Source organism: Pelmatolapia mariae, linkage group LG2 (genome assembly GCF_036321145.2).
Source record: "Pelmatolapia mariae isolate MD_Pm_ZW linkage group LG2, Pm_UMD_F_2, whole genome shotgun sequence".
Classification (NCBI taxonomy): Eukaryota; Metazoa; Chordata; class Actinopteri; order Cichliformes; family Cichlidae; genus Pelmatolapia; species Pelmatolapia mariae.
This window is the reverse complement of record NC_086228.1, coordinates 24,392,092-24,413,576: the sequence shown is the minus strand read 5'-3', so window position 1 is coordinate 24,413,576 and position 21,485 is coordinate 24,392,092. Positions and strand designations below refer to the sequence as shown.

The 21,485-nt window shown below is 40.0% G+C and overlaps 2 protein-coding genes across 2 annotated transcripts; both read left to right on the top strand.

Moving 5' to 3' along the window:
* The first annotated feature begins 345 nt into the window (after positions 1-345).
* si:ch73-22a13.3 (inositol-trisphosphate 3-kinase A) lies at positions 346-6,852 on the top strand. Its single transcript, XM_063486387.1, has 8 exons — positions 346-406; positions 564-1,465; positions 2,710-2,794; positions 3,318-3,531; positions 4,189-4,393; positions 4,486-4,587; positions 5,864-5,935; positions 6,045-6,852. Exons 2-8 carry the CDS (start codon positions 611-613, stop codon positions 6,291-6,293), a joined length of 1,782 nt encoding a protein of 593 aa, XP_063342457.1. The 5' UTR covers positions 346-406; positions 564-610; the 3' UTR covers positions 6,294-6,852.
* A 3,903-nt stretch (positions 6,853-10,755) lies between these two features.
* nxf1a (nuclear RNA export factor 1a) lies at positions 10,756-21,432 on the top strand. The gene is made up of 21 exons (XM_063496194.1): positions 10,756-11,003; positions 11,556-11,763; positions 13,019-13,178; positions 13,269-13,352; positions 13,624-13,728; positions 13,952-14,032; positions 15,154-15,223; positions 15,550-15,638; positions 15,772-15,879; positions 16,008-16,117; positions 18,651-18,687; positions 19,021-19,089; positions 19,202-19,257; positions 19,449-19,556; positions 19,726-19,784; positions 19,872-19,987; positions 20,077-20,119; positions 20,212-20,290; positions 20,670-20,852; positions 20,936-20,996; positions 21,111-21,432. The coding sequence occupies exons 1-21, from the start codon at positions 10,976-10,978 to the stop codon at positions 21,147-21,149; spliced, it is 1,893 nt and encodes a 630-aa protein (XP_063352264.1). The 5' UTR covers positions 10,756-10,975; the 3' UTR covers positions 21,150-21,432.
* The last annotated feature ends 53 nt before the right edge of the window (positions 21,433-21,485 follow it).

Here is a 21,485-nt window from a genome sequence, read left to right as displayed (position 1 = left end):
CTCTTTTCATTAAGCTGTGAAATGTTGGACTGTGGAGCTGTTTCTTTTGTTGTATGGTGAAAAGAAATTCTGAAAAACAACAAAGCAAAATTTGCATCTTTTTCTTATTACACAAATAATACTTTTTTTTGCATTTATTCACTCGAATGTTGTGTAACTATTTAAATAAAACACTGTAAAACACATTCATTATTGGAGGGAGGACACCGTATTCCTGGATGTCCTCTTGCCAGTGGCACTCTTGGCCAAATTCCAGCAGCTGTCCCTGAATAAAGCTCTGGAAACTTAACAACGTCACTGCATGCAAAATTTGGCACCAGCAGAGAGAATGAGAATGGGATGTGGCTCACTGACAGGCACACAGCTTTGTGTAACTGAAAACTTGCAGGTGGAGGACACAGGTTAGGTAAGTTAGATACACGTGAGCATTTAATGCTGCTTCTTTTTTTTTCTTTTTTTCAATTTCTGTCATTTTAAAAAAAAAATGTTGTCATTCTAGTGATTTTTAGACTCTTTGAATGCATTTCCTCAAACGTGTTCAAAACTGTGCATCTGTTGTAAAGATTTTGCTGTCGTACAAGCACATGTTGGGCTCACATCCGACACAAAGATGGACACTACAGATGACGACCACACAGAGGGGATAAAGATGGAGATAGAGAATCAGCAAATTGTAGAGAATGACTGTTTTTCCACCTTATCGGATAAAACGCATCAACATCTGTTGATCAGCGAAAGGCCGTCGAGCAGCTGCAGGATGGTCAGATTAAGATCCAGACCCAGTCTCCAGTCAACAAAAAGCTTCCCCCCTTATAGTCAGTGCATAGGTGGACTGGGAGAGGACGAGGATGATCAGCACAATTCAGACATGGCTTGCCAGTCAAGTGTGAAGGAAGACAAAAGAGAAGAACTTCAAAGCACAGAACGAAATGAAGAGCTGACTACAAGATCTCCAAGGGACTGGTTAAAGGCAAAATGGAAGCTTAGGAGGAAGGAGAGGTCAGGGGGAAGCTTTGAGGTCGACGCAGACAGCTGCGAGAGAGGAAGGTGGAGTGGGAAAAGAAGGGTGGAGGAGACTGAAAAAAAAGAGGAATTTGATGATGATGATGATGATGATGAAGGATGTGCAAATGCTGAGGGGAAACACTGGAGAGGTAGAAACTCCAGCTTTGAGAAAGTGAGGAAAGAAGAGGAGGAAGACGAAGATGGGAGATCGACTATTTCAGCAGTAGAAGGAGATACAAAGAGCAGCAGGGAGACCCCAAAAAGGAATGATGAGGAGGAACTGCCAGGAGTGACAGAGGGGTCCACAACACAACAGTGGTCCTCCCCACATCCTATCCTCTCCAAGCTTCTGCACTCCTCCACCTCCTCCTCCTCTTCCCTCAACCTTTCCTCCGCAGAGAGCGACGAGGTCTTCAGTGAAGGAGAGGATGCTGGGTCAAAGAGGAAGACATTCAGGAAGGTGAGAATATCTGAGAACAACACATTATACACAGATGCAGCTTTAAAGTATGTTCTTATTTTTGGGGGGAGGGGGGTCCTGGCTGATACACTAGCATTAGCTCATGTGTCTGGCTGCTCTGGTTTTCCATGGAAGTAAAGTAAAACCATATTTCTCAACTGTTCTGTGCACCTGTGGTCCTACTGATTTGCATGGGCTTGAAAGAGGACTTTGACAAAGTCAGATTTGAATGGTGTTTGCATGCCTGGCTGCTGCTGCTGCTGCTGCAGATATGAGAGTAAAGAGCGAACAGAGGGAGGATGATAGGAAGCACGCTCTAAACACAGTGTGTTTGCATTGTCAGACACTGAATAGCAGACAGTCGGCTGTAGCAGGCCTGAAGAGTTTACAAAACATTTTAAACCAGCATAGTAACGTTTAATGTGGAAGCATGTATGATTTGAAGAGCTTCAATATGATGTAATAGAGACATTTCCTCCAAACTGCAAGCCTGTCATTTTGTAACAGTGCGCTGCTGAACATGCTTGGCTCAGCTTCAGCTGCTTTTGGGTTTAGGTTTTTCATTGGCTACCTCTGTGTCTGTTAGAGACTGTTTTGTGTATATACAAAGTAGATCGTAACTGTTGAGGAATGTTCTGTTTGTTGAAAACAGCTGTTTGGGATACTGTTGGAGTACATTTTTCAGAGTTTGCTAAGGCCACGTGACTACATGGCTCCCGGAAGTGGGAAATCAAAGAATTTTATGTAGTCATTTTATGCTTTTGTCAAAAGAAATGTACAAATGAACCATTTCCAGATTACAGAGAATTAAAGTTCAACGTGCGTCCATAGCTATGATTTCACTGTGGATGTTTTGACATTTCACGGCAGCAAACGTGCGTAAAAACACACATACTTGCCGCCACGCTGCCACGACTTAAAACAAACCAGTCTCTGTTAATTTTATTAATGACATCTCTGTTTTTCCTACTGTGACAAAGCAAGTTTAGCCATTCACACTAACAAACCGGCTTACCCTGCTTCTTTTTGCATCCATGCTGCTATTCCTGTTGTAGGTAAATTTGGCACTCTAAACTCCCTGCAGGTGTTTGTCTTTGTGCTTTACACATAGGTAACCTATCTATTAACAAAGAAATGGCAGGTATTCTCCACACCCTGAACTGGCCTTAGAGATAATAGTTGTTGGATGACTACTAGACAGGAATGCTCCTCTCACGTAACATGCTTTTCTTTTTATGCCTCAGTGCCGCTCCTGGAAAACCTTCCTGACCATGATGCACTGGTCTATGAGCCGGCAGAGCTCCTGGGTCCAGCTGGCTGGACATCAAGGCATGTGTGTTACAGTTTCTTCCACACAGACACGTGCAGGCTTTCAGAAATCAGCGTGAACACATTTCCAAATGATGCTAGCTATGATGCTATCTAATACATTGATGTTTACATGATTGCAAAGCTTTCCGAGAGAAAATTTTTGACTTGTAAATATGAACTGAAGTCACTATAGTATGTACTGTATGTCATCGCCACTGCTTGCCGGCATGAACTCACATTGACTCATATGTAAATATCCACGTGACTACACATTATGTCAGCTCTTCACGGACTTAGTCATTGTTTTAGTTTGTGTTTCAAAAGATGCATTATTAGGACATGGGCTAGTCATTGAACAGTGGATGGTTAAAACCAGGAGAGAGTGAAGCTCAGTATTACCTTTACTGAGGTGGCAGTCTTGAAAAAATTTACTATACTGAACTTAGGCAGTACCCATCACTCTGCTTCCTTCACTTATTGCCTTATTGATTGTATGGGAACAATAATTTCATCTCTTCTTGATGTTTGCTGATGTCATCAGGTAACTTCCAGGTCAGTAAAGGAGGTGAGGTGCTGAAACTATACAGTGAAGTGGAAGCAAACTGCCTGGATTGCCTGATGAGAGACCCGCTGAGACCCTTTGTCCCACAGTATCATGGCTTGGTAACAAGAGGGGAGCTCCGCTATATCCGCCTGGAGGATCTGCTAAGTGGCCTGAAGAGGCCCGTCATCATGGACTGCAAGATGGGAGTCAGGTAAGGCGTCCTCTGCAGGTGACTCATCAAGTCTTGATTGCAGAAGATTTAGCCTTCAGCTACATGAAGGGCTTAGTGAGTTTTCTAGGAGAGAAAACGTCAAGATTTCAGATTTTATGAATAATACGCTATATTGGTTTTAATGTATAGAAAGGGTATTTGGGAATAAATTTTTTATATCATGTTCTTGCTATGATGACTAACATCTACTCACGGAAGGTTATTTTTATATCGAATCCCAAAAACTGACAAAACATCAAAACTTCAACATCCAGTTTGTACCTGGTCCTGAGCTTCTGGTCATTAAGAGCGATCCCTGTCAGCAGACGGATACGGGAACTGTTGTTTTGAATGGTTCAGATGCGTCTTTGTGTCCACAAGGAATGAACTGAGTCTTACCTTCAAAAACCTTAAAAGCTTATCAAAAATCTAATCAAGTTACATTATTAGGCTGTTTTATATTGCTAAATGCCTTAAGTGAGACCTCAGCATCTAAACATCACACTTTCTGCTCAGGGCCAGGAATTAAACCTCCCCTTGAATTTCACTCACTATGGTGTATCACACCATTATGTTCAGTCTGATATTGGTGTTTTTGTTTTTCAAAGTTTGAATGACCCCTTTTTTAAAACTAAATATCTACATTTCCTTTGCTAGAACCTACCAAGAGGATGAATTAATCAAAGCTCGTGTCAAAGCTCCTCTGCGGAGCGATATGTACCAGAAGATGGTGAAAATGGACCCTTCTGCTCCGTCAGCAGAGGAACATGCACAGAAGGGAGTCACCAAATGGCGCTACCTTCAGTGGAGGGATTCAACCAGTTCTACGTCCACGCTGGGCTTCAGGATAGAGGGCATTATGGTAGGAGTGAAGGCCAGGGAAGGAACTGCACTGTTTATGTTTATTAAAAGTATCAGTCTGATACAGTATCTGTTTCTGTCTCTGTGAGTCAGATGGAGGATGGTAGCATCCAGCGGGACTTCAGAAAGATTCAGACTTTAGCTCAGGTCACTGAGGCACTGCTTTACTTCACCAGGAGCCAGCTGGACACTCTGGTCAGTTCTGCTAACATGTAACACCTTTCCTTTAGAAAACACACCTGAAATCATGTCACAGTAAGAAAAAAATTGTTTGAAAACAGAACTGGCAACTTCAAAACTGATAATGAATGCAATCCTTAATGAGCAAGCAAGTGGAAAAAGTGGGGATAAAGAAACCCTCAAGTGGAGCCAGACCTGGTGAGGACATCTGCTGTGACCTGTCGGGGTGGTAGGGAAAAGTGTAGAGAAGTGCAAAGTTCTTGCGGTGTATACCTAAAGACACTTACCAGACCAAACTACACAGGCATTGCTCTTGACAGATTTTAATCAAGATTTTGAAAGAATAATCCAACACCGACCACTTTACAAAATACAATTATCAGAAAATGTAAAATTACTTTTGGATTTTCTGCTCATTCACATCTTTCACTCTTAATTTTTGGAGAAAGCAGACCTGCATTTTCTGGCAGAACTGTGACCATATTAAAGGCATCGTCTTTCTTTTACAAATAAGAGTGAAAAAGTGTCATCATGACTTGTTGAATGTGGGCCCAAATGCAGGCAGGAATGAGCTAAAAATGATCCGTTTATTAAAGATGTTGGCAGATAATCCACAAAAGGGAAAAAAACCCACAAAGTCCAAAATATAACTGAAAATACACAAACATAAAACTTGGAAAACACATGAGGACAAGGAGACAGCAACAATTATCACACAGGAGTATTTGGGACAGCGAGGAGACCCAGCTGAACTAAATCAGAACAACACCACATGGGAGGGCACACAGTCACACGACTTTCAAAATATTATAGGATACAACTAAAGAGAGAGCATCAAACACAGAAGTGGAGACTTAACAACATGACACAAGGAACACGGACAAGATGGGAATAAACAAAAACCAGGTGGTGAGCATGAATGGAGGACTAATAAAAAGTCAAAACGCAAAATAAGTAAACTTGAAAATCTCGTAAACAGACAAACACAAAGTAACTCAAGCAAAATGAGAAACAACTCAAACCTAAAGCATACTTAAACCCAAAATGAAACTAAAACTCTAAAAACTCAGAACCGTGAAGAGACCCAGGGATAGTGACACTGAGTGCTTAGAGCAGCCTACAGCCCAAATGGCTGCACATACACTGACCTGGTTATCTGAAAGCTTTGGCCATGTCTAACTGTTGTAACAGTGAAAACAAGGAAAAGCATAATAGATCCCATTTAACGTTTTATTTATCATAGCTTCACCATTTGCTGTTGCTAAACATCTCCACCCATGTGTGTTCTCAGAGAGCGTACCACTCCAGACTCCTGGCCCTGAGTGACGCACTAAAAAATTCGCCATTTTTCAGAACTCATGAGGTTGGTCTACATGTAGAGATGAATCTTGTTCAATTGTGCGATAAATAAAAAACACATGAATTCATCATAGCCACTCTTACAATACCTTTATGTTTTTTAAATCGATCAGGTGATTGGCAGCTCGCTTCTCTTTGTCCACGACCACAGCAAGGCCAGTGTATGGATGATAGACTTTGGCAAAACGACGCCTCTGCCTGACTCGCAGGAGCTCCGACACAACATCCCGTGGTCTGAAGGTAGCAGGGAGGACGGTTACCTCATCGGTCTGTCCTCTCTCGTCACATCTTTAGCCCAGGCCATCAGTGTGGCCTCCTGGCAGCAGGAGGAGAGCTGTGAGGAGGAGCAAATAAGCCCGTGAATGTGCATTTTTGACAGTCATTACACAACTGTAAGTGGATGAGATGGACAAATTGACTGGTATTACACTTCATTCGCTGGAAGAGACTTGATTTGTTAATGGAGATTGTGTCTTCAGTGGCTAAGGAAGAGGAACAAGGGACTTCAATGTACCACAAATCCATAGATATGTGGTTGTGCATCCGGTATGTACATACTCTGACAGTTAAAGCTACTATGTTACAAAGACCTTTTTGTTTTCTCATTCCCAAAAGACGGACAATCCAAGGAACATCTACAGATCAGGGGCATGCCCAGTGAAGAGGCATGGGTTGGGAATGACTCTGCTGGAGATCTGTTTACAAATGCTCCTGTCTTGTTTGTTTTAATTTGGTTGATCTGCATAACCTAAAACAGCTTACCTTTGTTGCAACATAAGCTCATTTAAGGTATCTCATTATGCGCACATAGACTGAACAGCCTCGTGCGCTATCTTTTTTTAAGACAGTATGTGTAAAAAACATGGGTTAAGTACAGATTAAGCTATACTGATGAAGAAAACACAGCCACAATGTTTGTATTGTATTATTATATTGTTTGTATTTAGATTACTTACACATGATGCAGCTGAAATGTTTTTCACAGTTTTATAGGCTATAACCTCACATATATAAAAAAAAATTAAAATAAGAATGCTTCTTTCTGTTGGGTTTTTATATATCCATGTCACTATTATCATCATCTTATATAAAATGATCAATGAGTTGCAGACATCCAAGTCCAAATAGAAAGGGTGATATGCAAAAAAGTAGATAAATAAATAAAATGCTAAATGGCAGTGAGAGTTTAACAGCTGAAATCTCAGGGCAGTCAAATCCATTCGATCGTTGCAAAAAGCAGGTTGAGTGAAATATTTCAGTGAGATGGATTGGTGCAGCCAAAAAGCATATATATGTATTACACTGCATGAGGCAGTGGTGAAGTGTTCAGCTGAAGTGACGGATGAGTTTAAGGTGGGGAGGGATCGGCTCTGAGCCCCTTCTTGTTTGATGTGGTGATGGGCAGGTGGACTGATGAGGTCAGGCAGGAGTCCACAGAGACTCCTGCCTGACCTCTTACACACTACGACCTGAAGTGAGAGAAGGAGGCAGGCCGAAGAGAGCTTGGAGAGGTGAAAACAGGTGTAAAAGTGAAGCTGCAAGGAACAGAGGTGGTGAAGGTGGATGTTTAAATATCTCGGGTCAACCATCCAAAGCAACAGATGGGGCACAAGAGAGGAGAGAGTCCAGGCAGCGTGGAGTGGGTGGAGATGAGTGTCAGGGGTGATTTGTGACAGAAAGAGAACAGTGAGAGTGAAAAGGAAGGTTTACAAGATGGGAGTGAGACACTGGCACTGACAAAAATACAGGAGGTGCAGCTGGAGGTGGCAGAGCTGAAGGATGGACAGGATTAGAAATGAGCACATCAGAGAGACAAAGTTATAGAGGCAGGGCTGACATGATTTGGACATGTGCAGAGGAGGGACAGTGGAAAAAAAATAGGAGGAAAATATTAATGGAGGAGGGTTGGTGTGACAGATGAGGACGCAAAGGTTTGAGTGAGATGGAGACAGATATCTACGGTGGCAATCCCTAAAGGGAACAGCCGAAAGAAGAAGACTGAAAGATATGATTTGTGCAAATCTGAAGTATTGTTAAAATAATGCTGAGTGTTTAATTTAAAGTAAGGCAAATAATAAATAACTGAAAAGTAAGCAGTAAAACAATTACAATTATTAACCCTGTGAGGTCTAACACATCATCGGTGATCTGAACTCTAGGCTATAACAATATGTTTTTGTTTCTCACTGACATTGTCCGTCAGAGGATAACAAAATAATCAGACTAACTTTACTTTTTAAATTCCTTTTTTCTGCAAAAGTGTTACGACTCAGAGCTAGGGTTAGGGTTTCAACAGATTTATGTACTTCAGCTAAATTCAAGTACATTTTTGTGTTCAAAAGTTTAGAAAAATAGAAATATCTGGCCCAAGGGACAATATTCCCCCAACATTAAGACATCATAATTAGCATTTTAGTGGTTGTAGACTGTCAAGATGAAAATTTATAGTTTTAGTAATTAAAGGCTCCATCTATTGAAAACACATTTGGCTTATTAAAATGTGACAAGTCTAAAACAGAGACCACAAATTATGATGCAGAAGTTTGCAATAATATCTTGGAGCTGTTATTACGGACTATTGTTAAAAATGACAATGACTTAATTTTGGATTTTTTTTAGTTAACAACAGGAAATACAGCAGAAAAATTACATTTTTCCCCTTTTGTTATTGTTTAACAACCTAATAATAATTTGTGTTTGATTGACAAATAGATGCCTGAATTACATTAAGTTAATTACTTTGTTAATAATAAAACTATTTAAGCCAAATATCTATTTTAAAAAATGCCATAAAAATACAAAATCTTATATTTGCCTAAATATATATTTTTTTTAAAGTATGCTAATATTGTGGCAGTTTAAGCGCTCAGGCTGCAGTAATTCGACGTTAGAGCTTCGTTTCGCCAGGTGGCGCCGTGTTGTTGGAGCATCAGGAGACAAGTGAGCGGGAGAGACCGACTGACAGGAGCTAAAACGACACGTTTTCGGTACTTTTATGGAAAAAAAAACAATAAGGTGGTAAAAAAGAAAAAATAGTGGTAAATATTGAAACTGGTCCTGGCAGGATACGCAGCCAACGTGAACGGTAGCTGCTAGCTGCAAGCTAACCTTAGCTTCTGCTCACAAAGTTGCCCAAAAAGAAAAAAAGCATAAACTTCAAATTTCGCTCAAGAAGGCTGACAAAGAACCTAGTGCTTTTGAAAAGGAGTTTTTCCAATGAGAAAGTAAGTTTTTTTTCTGGGAGATTAAGTGGTCTTGAGAGGACCAAGTGATCATGTTTCAGAGGAGCTACCGCAACCTGGCCGTGGTGACACATGTGGTGAATGATGGTAAGTCTGACTCCCATTATTCTCTCGGCTTCGTTTAGCCCGGGTTTACATTACCGTCTAATCGCTTACACCTGCCTATGCTTCGTGTTTTAAACAGACATTGTGAATGATATTGCCCGAACACTGAATATTTAAAAATAAATAAGCATGCTACCGAGGAGGAAGCTGTAGCTATTGTTTACCTGGTCAGAGAATTTAGATGGTGTGATGCTAACGGAAGCCTTCAGGCTAATATTTTTAATGCATATGTTTATTATATTAATTAAATATATATTCAGTTGCAGTTTGGTTACTTAGGCAAAAGAACCAGGATGGTCACGATTTGTGATAAAACACAGTTTGTACAGCTGACCCTAAAGTTTCTTTGAGCGAAATATTATCAAATTATACTCCTTTTTAAATCCTGATAGGCCATATTAAAGTGCACTGTTTGTACAAAAATAAATAAAAAAATAAGCACCTTTGTACAATTCCAGAATAAAATATTAAGAGCTTATTATGACATTTTGTGATAATTCTGCTAGTATTAAGAAACCATGCTGGTTCACTGTCAGGGCTTATTGGGACCTCATTATTGTTATTGTTTCCAGCTGCACCTTCCTGCATTGAAAGTGCTCTGTCACAGGCATTTCTCACAGCAGATCATTTGCCCTGTCGCTGTAGCTATTAATATATAATGAGTACCGATAATGGCTGCATTCCACTTATGGGAGGTCCTGGTTTTATGCTTCAGTGGCACAAACAATAGAAGTGAGTCATTAATATCACCTGGGGTTTTTTTTCTTCTTACTTTTAAAAATCAGTCTTTTGTGCACATGTCACGGGAACTTTACAATTATTTGGAGGATTACTGACAGCTGGTCAAAACAACATACTGAGATATGATTTGTGCAGCGCTGAAATTAGAATAAAAACTTCTGTAGGTTTAGGAAATGACACATCTAAATGAATCTTACGTGATTCTGTTTTTATCAAAAGTCTCAGTGTTACATGATGTTGAAATTATTATTTTCAAATTCAAAGAATATAGTTTTTAGAAGTGTTGCTAAACGAGATAACCCCATTTTGTATACCCTTTGAAACCGCTGTAGATTTGTTTTAAATACATTTGCATACTGGCGCAGCTTTGAAAAAAAACCAACAGACCTGCCCGTTGGCTAACTTAAAAGACAGCTGTCTGTGTTTTATCCCCCATCTTTGTGGAAATACAGAAGTTGGTGAGCCTTTTAAAGAGGTTCGTGTGTTTATGATTGGCTGTAATGTGATTTAAGTGGTCGGATATCCTACATTAAGCTTCGCGCTATAATTTTTGCGCATATACGCAAAAGTAAGTCGAAGCTAACGCTAGCAACGCCTGATTTGTACATTACATGTTGTTGTTGTTTTTTTTTGTTTTTTTTACTTGACCATAATCCCACCGTAGTTTGTTTCAACTGTCCGCTCCCTTTTCTTGCCCCGGAAGAGAACCCAGTTGTGTTTCCGGCTTTGTCTTCTCGTTTGGGCTCGGCAGGGGAAGCTAAGCTAAGCTGCTAGTTACGAGCTGACAGTCACGTCGCGGTCGCCTTTGTTTCCGCTGGTCCACTCGGGATGTTGGAGTCTCTCCGACAGCCTTGGCTTTGAGTGCCGTGAAACAAAGAAAATAACCACCACTAGTAGCATTGTTGTTTTTTGTTTTACTCTGGGTTGTGATTGTTATCCAACACTATTGGAGAAATATGGCGGACGGCGGGCATTACTACAACGGTAAGAAGCCACGTTCACTGCAGCTTTAAACTTACTGCACTTTTAACGACCTTTCCACAGATCGTGGAGACTTTATGGTGAGGAGAGAGGTCAGAAGAACCGATTTCATGGTTCACGGAGGTAAAAATATGTCGAAGGCATCTCGGAGGTGTCATTTTGTGACCTTTTGGACACATGTTTACCCAGTACCACGCCATGAATATTTGTATTATTTCGCTGGTAAAAATGAGTTCAGAGAGTTACTGCAGAGATCAACAAGACCAGGTCTTGTCTTGGATATTTAAAGGACTTTTTAAAATGAGCATAATTTGCAAAAGTGTAGGCTTAATTAAAATCTGCTACAGAGTGTCTTTAAAATTGTAAGCTTCCTTTAATGTTTACATTGCAAGCTGTAACAGTCATTTGAGCTCTTTTCAGTCTTATCTAGTCCACGTACAGTAGCTGATTTAATTTAACTCATAACCTATGCCTTTTGGGGGGTTATTATTGCTTATATTTTGTAGCTGAGATGTGATATTTAGGTTGTGAGCTAACTTACGTTCTCTTTTGCAGAGCATGATGACAGAACCGCACCACAGTTTCGCAACCGTAAAGGCAGAGGCCCTCACAAGGGTCGGTATGACAGGTCTCGCAGAGACCGCCAGCGTGGAAACCACTCAGGAGGGTTTGGAGGTCCTGGACCACGGTCGAGGCTTGATGATACTGATGGAGATGTAACTATGAGTGATGGCTGTCAGGACAGCAGCTCCCAGAACAGATTGTAAGTGTAATAAGTTACACTTTCATTGAATGCATTTACTAGAGTTTGTCTGATAAACTTCTCACAGTAATACTTTAGTCTAAGTAAACAATTAATGGCTTTAAACTGAAAAGAACATTTGCACAATGTATAATTTTCTTGTAAGGTGAGTAACACGTGAACAGCAAGGTCTTAGGTGTTTGATGTGGATTTCATGTGAAGCTGTAGGAAAGGTGGTGCATCTTGAATAGCCCGCACAGGATGAGAAAGTAGAGCACCAGACCATTTTCACTTCTGTTCCTTTGCTGACATGAATAGTACCACAGGGAAAGTGAACAGGACTGAAACGGTAAAAGTGAACTGAGAAAAAATAAGTGATTTTGTTAGTCAGCTAAAAATTATAAAATGAAATTATTAAAATATCAGGTCGTGTCCTGCATCCAGTGTGACTTTTTTTTTCTAGTTTCCACATCTTGAATGAAAAAGATGAAGGAGAATATTCCAGGTAATAAAAAGGGAGGACAATGTAAAGCAGTGTTTTAAAAGGTTGCCTGTCTGTGTCTCATGCTCTGCCAGTACATGCGTGTGACTATTTCACAAACACTGGGGGTAGGGTAATTATTTATTTATTTATTTATTTTAAGTCTACTACAATAAGAACTGCGAGTGTGAAAGCTGTGTTGGGCCTTAACAAAAGGTTAAAGCAACACTGAATGTAAGGAAAAATACAGAGAGTTTATCCGTATAATTTTGAAACCTGACTCCTGTCGACCTGATGCAAAGTCATGTATTGATTGTGGTTGGCACACTGGTGATTGCTTGTGCATATCATAACCACACGTACTGCAGTCAACCCCTAAATGATGGAAATGGTTTTGAACTAGAATCGGAACACAAGTCAGAATGGCAAACAACGCAATTACAGAGGTTTTTATCAGGAATCTCCTTATTGCTATCTCGAGATATATGATTGATAAGTCACTGCAATGCATGTTGAGACCGACCTACTGGTACCTTTAGCCCTTCTGCTCTGCACACACCAGATTGCAAAAATCTAGATAGGCACAACAAACTGGTAGTTTATCAAAGCGCCTCACATGTCAGAAATTGTGACTTAATCTTTGGCAGATGGCATGATTTGCAATGATGATAATAGATAAATAAACTGCTTGTACAAAGACAGAATACTGAGAGATAGAACTTAAAAATTGTATTGATTCTTTTTCCTGTGTGGCCATATGCCTGAATATATACTGCCTTGTTGTGTTCTCCCTAGTAACCCATACGGAAGACCTTTTAGGAAATTAGATGGACGGTTTGACAGAGACAGGCGACAAGGCAAAGGTGGAAGCAGAGGTGGAGGGGGTGGTCCCTTCAGAGGAGGAGAACGAGGTGGCGGAGGAGGGAAAAACCAATCGGGCTGGTACAAAGTAACGGTATGTATCATTACGGTCACCCCAGGAAGTCAAAGAATCCACCTTGTAACCTATAAAGAAATTATATTTTGTTTCTTGTATGTTTGGCAGATACCACATGGAAGAAAATATGACAAGAAGTGGCTACTCACAGCTCTCCAGAACATTTGTTCCATTACATACACGCCTGTACAGGTGCATTTAAGCACTTATAATTACTAGTTATAAACAGATTTAATACCTTTTTATATATTTCTTGAAGTAGCAAATATATGAGTAAGCTTTTTTAAAAGTTTCTATATGTTGTGTTCTGATAAAATAAATGATGTAATTCTTTGTGCCTATACAATTATTCAGAAAATATCTGCAGTACCCATGTAGTAAAATTTGTAAATTAAGTCTAAGGAGATTTTAATTGTATTATTTCTTTATTTTTTTTTCTTTTTCTTCTCCCCTCTTTATCCAGTACCACGTGGACCATAACAGGGTCCATTTCTATGTGGATGACTCCTCTGTTGCCAGTGCTTTACACAAGTGTTCACATAAGATCACAGACACCGATGGTTATAAGGTATGTTGGTGTAATAATATCGATAGGTTTTTGTGTCATGTGTACTGTTCACGCCTATTGTACTCTGCTCTGCTGTTGCCTTAAGGTCACAGATCATTGTTGTGCTGCTACTGAGTGTTTATCCACCTACTTGAATGTGAAAACAAGATAATGAATAACCATTAATCAAACAATCTTAATCTTAAGTTATTGATTTGTCATTTTCCATCTGTGTTTCTTCAAGGTCGAAGTGCACGTCAACAAAAGTGCTCCACCGTCATTCCTCCTCTCTGACCTGAAGCCTGAACACCTGGAGCACCTGAAGGTAGGAAGCACCCGAGTGGGGGCAGTGATTGTGGCTAAAAGCCTCATAAGTAATGTTCAAAATGTCTTTGAGTTTCTCTAATCATTGTGAGAGTCTGTTGCTCAAACTAATGGTGTTCTAGTACTAAGTACTCTGTTAAAGTGTCGTTCTTACATATATTAACTGTTTATTAGTGATGTTAATAGCGCGTCCGTTTAAATGCAGTTTACCAGTTTAGGTCACAGAATTATAGAACCTCAAAGCAAAGCATTTTCATTTTAGTGATGCACATGTCATGAGTGAAAGTGAAAGTTTGTCATATCTCTAAGAAGTTGGAGACAGGCGGCCTTTAGCCTGCATTTTTAACCGATCGTCTCAACTTGACTCCCTGTCAAAAAATGCCAAGTATGGTGTTTGTCTTGTTTGTAGAGACATTTTTAGAATGAAATTGCAGAAAACAAAGTTCACCATATACACATTTCACCCGTTACTGCTAAATGTGGTAAGGCAGTATGATTTAAAATGACGACATCTCAGTTTCACAAGCATAAAGGCAAAGCGCCCCAAACTAACCAACCACAATGTTTGGGACTTTGTTATTATGCACTTAACATCAACAATAAAATGACTTACTGATGAGTGTACAGCTCAACACAACAAAAAGGAAGAAAGCACCACCTTCTGGTGCTTTTGGGAAATACATGTTAAATTCTCAAGCAAGCAGACCACTGAACTACCAATAGCTGCTATATCCTAGCCAAACCCTACTTATAATAACTGTAAATGTGTATTGTCCCAGTCAGGTGTTTTCAGAGTAAAGCTGCAACTATGGGAAGTGATTAGGAGCGTTAGTAGAGCCTTAATAAAATATTTATAAATATTGGAAATTTTTATAAGACTGTACCACAAGTTTATTATTTGTTTTGTTATATTTGGATGCATTGAGCAAACGGGTAAAGTGGTGGCTGCTTCGCTGCATTCATTTTATTAAATTGGTAAACTCTTTTTGCATTTGATTCAACAGAAGTGATCTGACCTGAGTGGTGGAGAGAGTTCAGAGGAGAATTCTTTTGCCATTGTGACCATTTTTGGTGTTTTGGAGGCTAATGTATTGTTTCTTGTTTCTTGTTTTTATCTGATAGCAATGCATGGCAAAACGTTTCGATGGCTCCCAGCAAGCACTCGACTTGAACAACATTCGAACAGACCCAGGTGATTATACGCATCTTTTAATTTTTTTTATTTTTTTTACATACATATGCTACCAGGATCACACGGTTCATACTTGTAAGTAAGTTTTTGACCAGCCTTACAGAAATAATGATGGTGATGATTATTATTGTTATTACAATACTTGCATCTGTGCGAAATGGCGATTGAATGTCTGTTCTAAATGGTTTCCAGTGATGTTTTACACCAAGAGTCAAATCAATCCTCCTGTGAAACTGAACCTTGCAGAACTTTATTTACTGCCACGTAAAACAACACTTTAACATGTTTGTGTAGTGTTTTATTGCTAATTTTATCTTACATGACAGACCTGGTGTCCCAAAACATTGAAGTGATCCTGAACAGGAAGACTAACATGGAAGCTGTCATCAAGATCATTGAAGAAAACATTCCTGAGGTAACATTAGTGCAGTGACAGTCTTCCCCCCCTTAAAGAAGCACAGGCACTTGTACAATCTACTGTAGCTGCTAATAAAGTAATGGATCACATTTAAGTGTGCTCATTGTCATTTTGTGTCTCATTTTGCCAGCTGACATCCTTAAACCTGAGTAACAACCGTATTCACAAACTGGATGAACTAGCTGAATTGGTTACCAAGGTGCCCAATTTGAAGACACTCAATCTTTCCCAAAATGAGGTGAGACTGACTACTCAGTTTGTAGAAGTATAAACAGGCATGACCTAGTGGTCCTTTGCACGTTGTGTGTATGTTTCTGCAATTTAAAAAAAAAAAAAAAAAAATCCTGATTCTGTGTGGTTCTCCAGCTAAAGTCTGATCGGGAGCTGGACAAGGTGAAAGGCTTGAAGCTGGTGGAGCTGTGGCTAACTCGAAACCCTCTGTGTGACGTCTTCAAGGACCAGGCCTCATACATTAGGTCAGTCAGCGATTCAGGGGATTGAGAAAGTCATTCTTACAGAAATAATTCAGTGACTGTGTGTGGCTGTCTGAGTATGACGCAGGATGCTACAAAACAAGATCAGTTACCTGTGTTTGTGTTTAAGATGGCTGTAAAGTAACAAACTATTTTGCTCAGGAGTTGAGGATGAACGTTTGGACCAAGCAGAGCCAACTCATAAAACCTTTAACAACTTGTGTTTTCTCGCAGATATTATCATTTTTTAAAGTTGAAGGCTTCAATTATTGTGCACAGGAGAGACGTACCAGTTGACTTAAATACACCATAAGCTTTCTGATCTTGTCACTGTGTTGAGGAATATTAAAAACACCCTAAATGGAAATAAGTGATTAATATTTATGTCATTTATGTACAGATTTACTTGCATACAGACTTTTAAATATCCATGCAGTTGTGCATATAACTATGCACTTGTAGTGACATACACAAGTATTCAGATATGTGCTGTGCGTTAAATAATCAAGGATCTGGGGGGTTTTTTTTTGGGGGGGGGGGGGGTTAACATGTTTTTCCCACTCAATGATTAACGTTTCTTTTTCGCACTGCAAACTAATCATTTCTTACTTTCAAAAGTTGCTGAGAGGACATCTGACCACAGTAAATTTGCACAGTGTTAAAATTTATTTTCCTTTCAGCTTGCTTAAACCCTCTGCAGTGTGAACAGCACTACTTCTTCTTTCTGACGGTTGTTCAGCTTTTCTGTGGGACTTCCTTTCAAGCTTTGGTCTCATCTTTGTGTGTTGTAACTCTAGGCGGCGCTCTGCCTAGTACTCCCCTGCTGACATCGTGGTTACTTATCCCATAAGCTGCTGTAAAAACACTGTCACACTGCAGATGATAAGAAGCATGCTATTTTAAAAAACAAAACAAAAACAGCAACAAAAAGCAAAAAAAAAAGTGAGCATTTCACATCTGATTTATTTCAAAAGCAGGGATCCACAATGAGATTTTGAGCAGTACTGTAAAAGTGTAGACTCTCTGTTGGAGAGTGGGCAAGCCATTTTCATCTCGACAAATTTTGGATGAAACAAAGAAAATTTCGACAGCCAGTGTGTCCCCTCCCCTCATAGCACCCCTGCCCACTTGGCCCCCGTATCAGGCGAGTATGGAAGGCTGGATAGCCCATGACGGGTAAGATCCCACCTCGAAACCCTGGGACAACCTAAGGCAGGCACAGTCACGATTACTCGGCCTCAGTCCCTGTGAGCTCAGACTCACTGATGAGATGAAGTGAAGAAGACGGGACTTCAAGGGTAAAGCTGCTGGGCTGAGGCGGAGGGGGAAATGTCATTATCAATGACCAGTGATGAGCCAAAGAGAGAAAACACTCCCACTAAGTCTGATCTCTTGCCTAAAATGGGCCTCTGATTGTCTGTGAATGAAGTGGAGAGTTTGGCAAATATCCCTGACAAAACCTCTGAAGAAAATATGTTCTGAACAGGAAATCAGTTCAGAAAACCCCCCAACATGAAAACACTTACTCTTCCAGTTTCTGATGGCTGTGACCAGTACGAAAAAGCTCAATTATTATTAGATGATGTTCACTTTACGTCATGATTAACAGTCTCCTCCCAGTCCCTCTTTAACCAGAGGCTTGGTCCCAAATTTTACTGGGAAAAAAAAAAAAGCTTAGAGAAAGTAGATTTACTCTTCAGAGTGAGAAAGTTAACTGGTAAATTTTGTACTTTAGCAGCAGGGGATGAGTACAGAATGAGCGGCGGGACTGCTAGGCTAAGCTCTCTTAGAGACTTGCTGTCGTTGACGTTCAGCTCTCTTCTCAGGTCTGCTTTAATTGCTGATAATCGTGGGCACAGACACTGATGAAAATCACCCAAATGATGAATAGTGACTGTCTTCTGAATGTTAGGCTACTTGTGCTAGTATGTCACTGAACTGTACTTCACCTGTTTTGTTTTCTTGGTGACGTAGACTCATCTGTTCCCCAACATCTTGGCCAGAGATTTTGTAACCACCTCTCTCCCAGCAATGCATAATCTCTTTATTTTAATACTTCAGAATGAATGTGTTTGCTGGATCCTGGTGTGGTCTCGTAGATCATGGGACTTTGCATGTTAGTATGTGTGCGCTCCTAGAAAAGTGTGCTTGTGTTGCTGCTCCATGTCAGATCTGTGTATGTCACCAAAATGGGGGAGAGGGTGAGTATACCAGCTGGTAAGTACACTTCAGCGCGGGAAACTTCAAAAGAGCACAGCAAAAAATATGAGAAGGACGAAAACGCTAAGTTGATTTGTGGATTTCCTTGTACACACAGAAGATTAAATCCTTTGTGACACTGGTTGTAATGAAACATTTTAATTTCATCCTCAAAGTGTAGTGTCTTAAAAATTCAACTGAAAGGCACAAAATGACATTAAGTGGATCAGCAGGTGTGACTGTCAGTTATACCCACAGTAATGAACATTATTTGTGTGTGTATGGGTATGGATTGTGACGATAACGTTCCTGCTCTTGGTTTTTGTTCCCATACCAGTGCTGTGCGCCAGAGGTTTCCCCGGCTTCTCAGACTGGTAGGTTCCCACATTTATATCTCAAAAATTCACTATCTTTGAAGTCATTCTCCTTTATTTAGTTGTTCTTTTAACTAAAGATGCTATAAAATCCTTTTGAATATTCCAATAAATGTCATGTTCTGAAGAATCTGTTGGTGTTCTTCATTTCTATTGTTTTCGGCCGAAATGGGAAAAATGATCAGAGTAGTTTTGTTTCATGTGTTCTCTGGGAAACCCTGAAATGGTCATTATCTTTCAAATGATACGCACATCTCCATATTTTAGTTTTTGTATTGCTTTATTGATGTTGAGCAAAATTTTTACGATAATTTTGTGTGTGTTTCACTTTAGGATGGTCATGACCTCCCTCCACCAATTGGATTTGATGTGGAAACGCCCACCACTATTCCCCCCTGCAAGGTTAGCTGAATGTATAGTTTTACTCACTGATATTCAGCATTGTGTCTATATTACTGTTAACTAAATTAGTTGAATCTGCATTATACAAATGCTTTCCTGTGTGACTTTCCAGGGCAGCTGTTTTGGCTCCGATGAGATCAAGGCGCTCATCCTTCGGTTCTTGCAACAGTAAGTTTCTCCTTTTCCTTTTTAGTAATGAGGAAAACCCTGAAAATCTTTTAGAGTTGGTGCACTGATAATGTGCCCACTGAACAATTAGTGTTTTTATTTGTTAATTTTAATTAGCTTTTAAGGAAAGAATTTTGGGGGGAGAAGGACAAACACAAAAACTAACTTCATGGCTTGTGACTGTGTTGCAGGTACTACAGTATCTATGATTCGGGGGATAGACAGCCGCTCCTGGATGCCTATCATGATGGAGCATCATTATCAATCACAACACCTTACTCCACCCAGAATCCCTCCAGGTGAGGACACAAAAGCACATTTGTAGATAACTTACTACTCTGATTAATATATTTTGGGTGTTTTCATCAACAAAGCAGAATTAAGCTTTTCATTGACAAGATGTTTGCATGGGTTGCTCTTTCTGTGTCCACCCCTAACATTGAGTCTGTTTGCCCCTCTGCTGTTTAGGAGCAGTCTGGGAGAGTATTACAAAGACAGTCGAAACCTGAAGAGAGTCAAAGACTCCAGTGAGTATCTTTCACTGTCTAAATTGAGGTTGTCGGGATTTGAGACATCTCCTCATGTTTTCCCTCTCCAAATTTTGACTTCTTTAGCGATACGCTTTCGACTGCTGAAGCATACACGACTGAACGTGGTGGCTTTCCTCAACGAGCTACCAAAGACTCAGCACGACATCGCCTCCTTTACGATTGATGTGAACACCTACACGGTGGGTTTTCATTCTGTCATCCACCTTGACGTTTTCCTCTGAAGCAATTTATTGTTCTAATTCTCTCAAAACATGTTTTCCATTTACAGAATACACTACTGTCATTCACAGTGAGTGGAGTCTTTAAAGAAGGTGAGCTGTTTTAGTCAGAGTTTTAGAATTGGTTCTGAACAAAGGGGCATACGTGTTGATTTCTTTACTAATTTGTTGTCTGTCTGTTTCAGTTGTTGTTGATGGGAAATCGCGAGAATCCACAATGGCCTTCTCTCGAGTTTTCATCACAGTCCCAGCAGGAAATTCTGGGTGAGTTTTACTGAGCTCCCGGTGGTTTATATGATCCTCCTGTGGTGCATAACGAAGTGTTTGTTTATTGTTATGCCTCAGTCTGCGTCTTGAGACCAGTCTGCAACAACTTGGCACCCACCAATCACCAGAGAAAAATGTGTATTTCATGAAATTGGTAACACGCTGTGTTAGAATCAGAGAGTCATAACAGTCCAGTTAAATATATCAAACATATTACATGCGTGCGTCTCCTGCTAGAGCCTGACAGCAGACTGTATGGCAGATGAACCTAATCAGAAATTGTACCAACAAACAAAAAGGACGTTTAGCTTCTCCTGTGTATAACAGAAACATCCAGATATCCTTATGTTTTCTGTGTGTGGTTCTTTTGTGACAGGTTGTGCATTGTCAACGACCAGCTTTTCATTCGAATGGCCACAACAGAGGAGATCCGCCGAGCCTTCGTGGCTCCTGCCCCGACTCCATCTTCCAGCCCTGTCCCCACCCTCACTGCACAGCAGCAAGAGATGCTCACAGCTTTCTCACAGAAGTCTGGCATGAACCTGGAGTGGTCACAGAAGTACGTTTTGTTTCCTGCACATATCTTTTTGTGGTCTTGTGTATGATTGTGTATTTAAACATCTAAACATACATCTTTAACAGGTGTCTACAAGACAATGAATGGGACTTCAGCAGAGCAGCGCAGATCTTTACTCAGTTGAAGGTAACTTAAATTGTATAATAATAATGATGATAATTGTTCTGTCTATAAATCAACATAGAAACACGATTGTGAGGCCATGGCTTTGAAATGTCTCCTTTTGTTTTCTCTTTCCAGGCTGAAGGAAAGATTCCTGACGTAGCTTTCATAAAATAAAGAGTGGAATCAAATATCTGTGAAATAAACTAAAGCGCAGTTACTTTTATTTATGGCTTTTGTTCTTTTATTCTCTCACTTTTGTGTAATTACGAATGAAGTAGATCAAGTCTACTTGTGTTAACTGTTTTAACAGCCAAATGTCATTCTGCTACTGTTTTTGGTTGTTATTGTAACCTTAGTTTTTGGTCATTTGTATAGATATCACTACACAGTTTTTATAGGAATAAAGACATATGGCCATTGGCCCATTGTATTCATGTGCTCATCTTGATTTTGTTTCTTTATGTTTAACAATAAAATATATTTTGTCACAACTGATACATTTTCTTCAAG

Bases quoted from the DNA above. Each gene is read 5' to 3' on its own strand.
- si:ch73-22a13.3 (XM_063486387.1), top strand. From the start codon at position 611: ATGGACACTACAGATGACGACCACACAGAGGGGATAAAGATGGAGATA. The intron at 4,394-4,485 runs GTAGGAGTGAAG...TCTGTGAGTCAG, and splicing joins TCAGGATAGAGGGCATTATG to ATGGAGGATGGTAGCATCCA. The intron at 5,936-6,044 runs GTTGGTCTACAT...TAAATCGATCAG, and splicing joins CATTTTTCAGAACTCATGAG to GTGATTGGCAGCTCGCTTCT.
- nxf1a (XM_063496194.1), top strand. From the start codon at position 10,976: ATGGCGGACGGCGGGCATTACTACAACG. The intron at 11,004-11,555 runs GTAAGAAGCCAC...TCTCTTTTGCAG, and splicing joins CGGCGGGCATTACTACAACG to AGCATGATGACAGAACCGCA. The intron at 14,033-15,153 runs GTAGGAAGCACC...TTTATCTGATAG, and splicing joins AACACCTGGAGCACCTGAAG to CAATGCATGGCAAAACGTTT.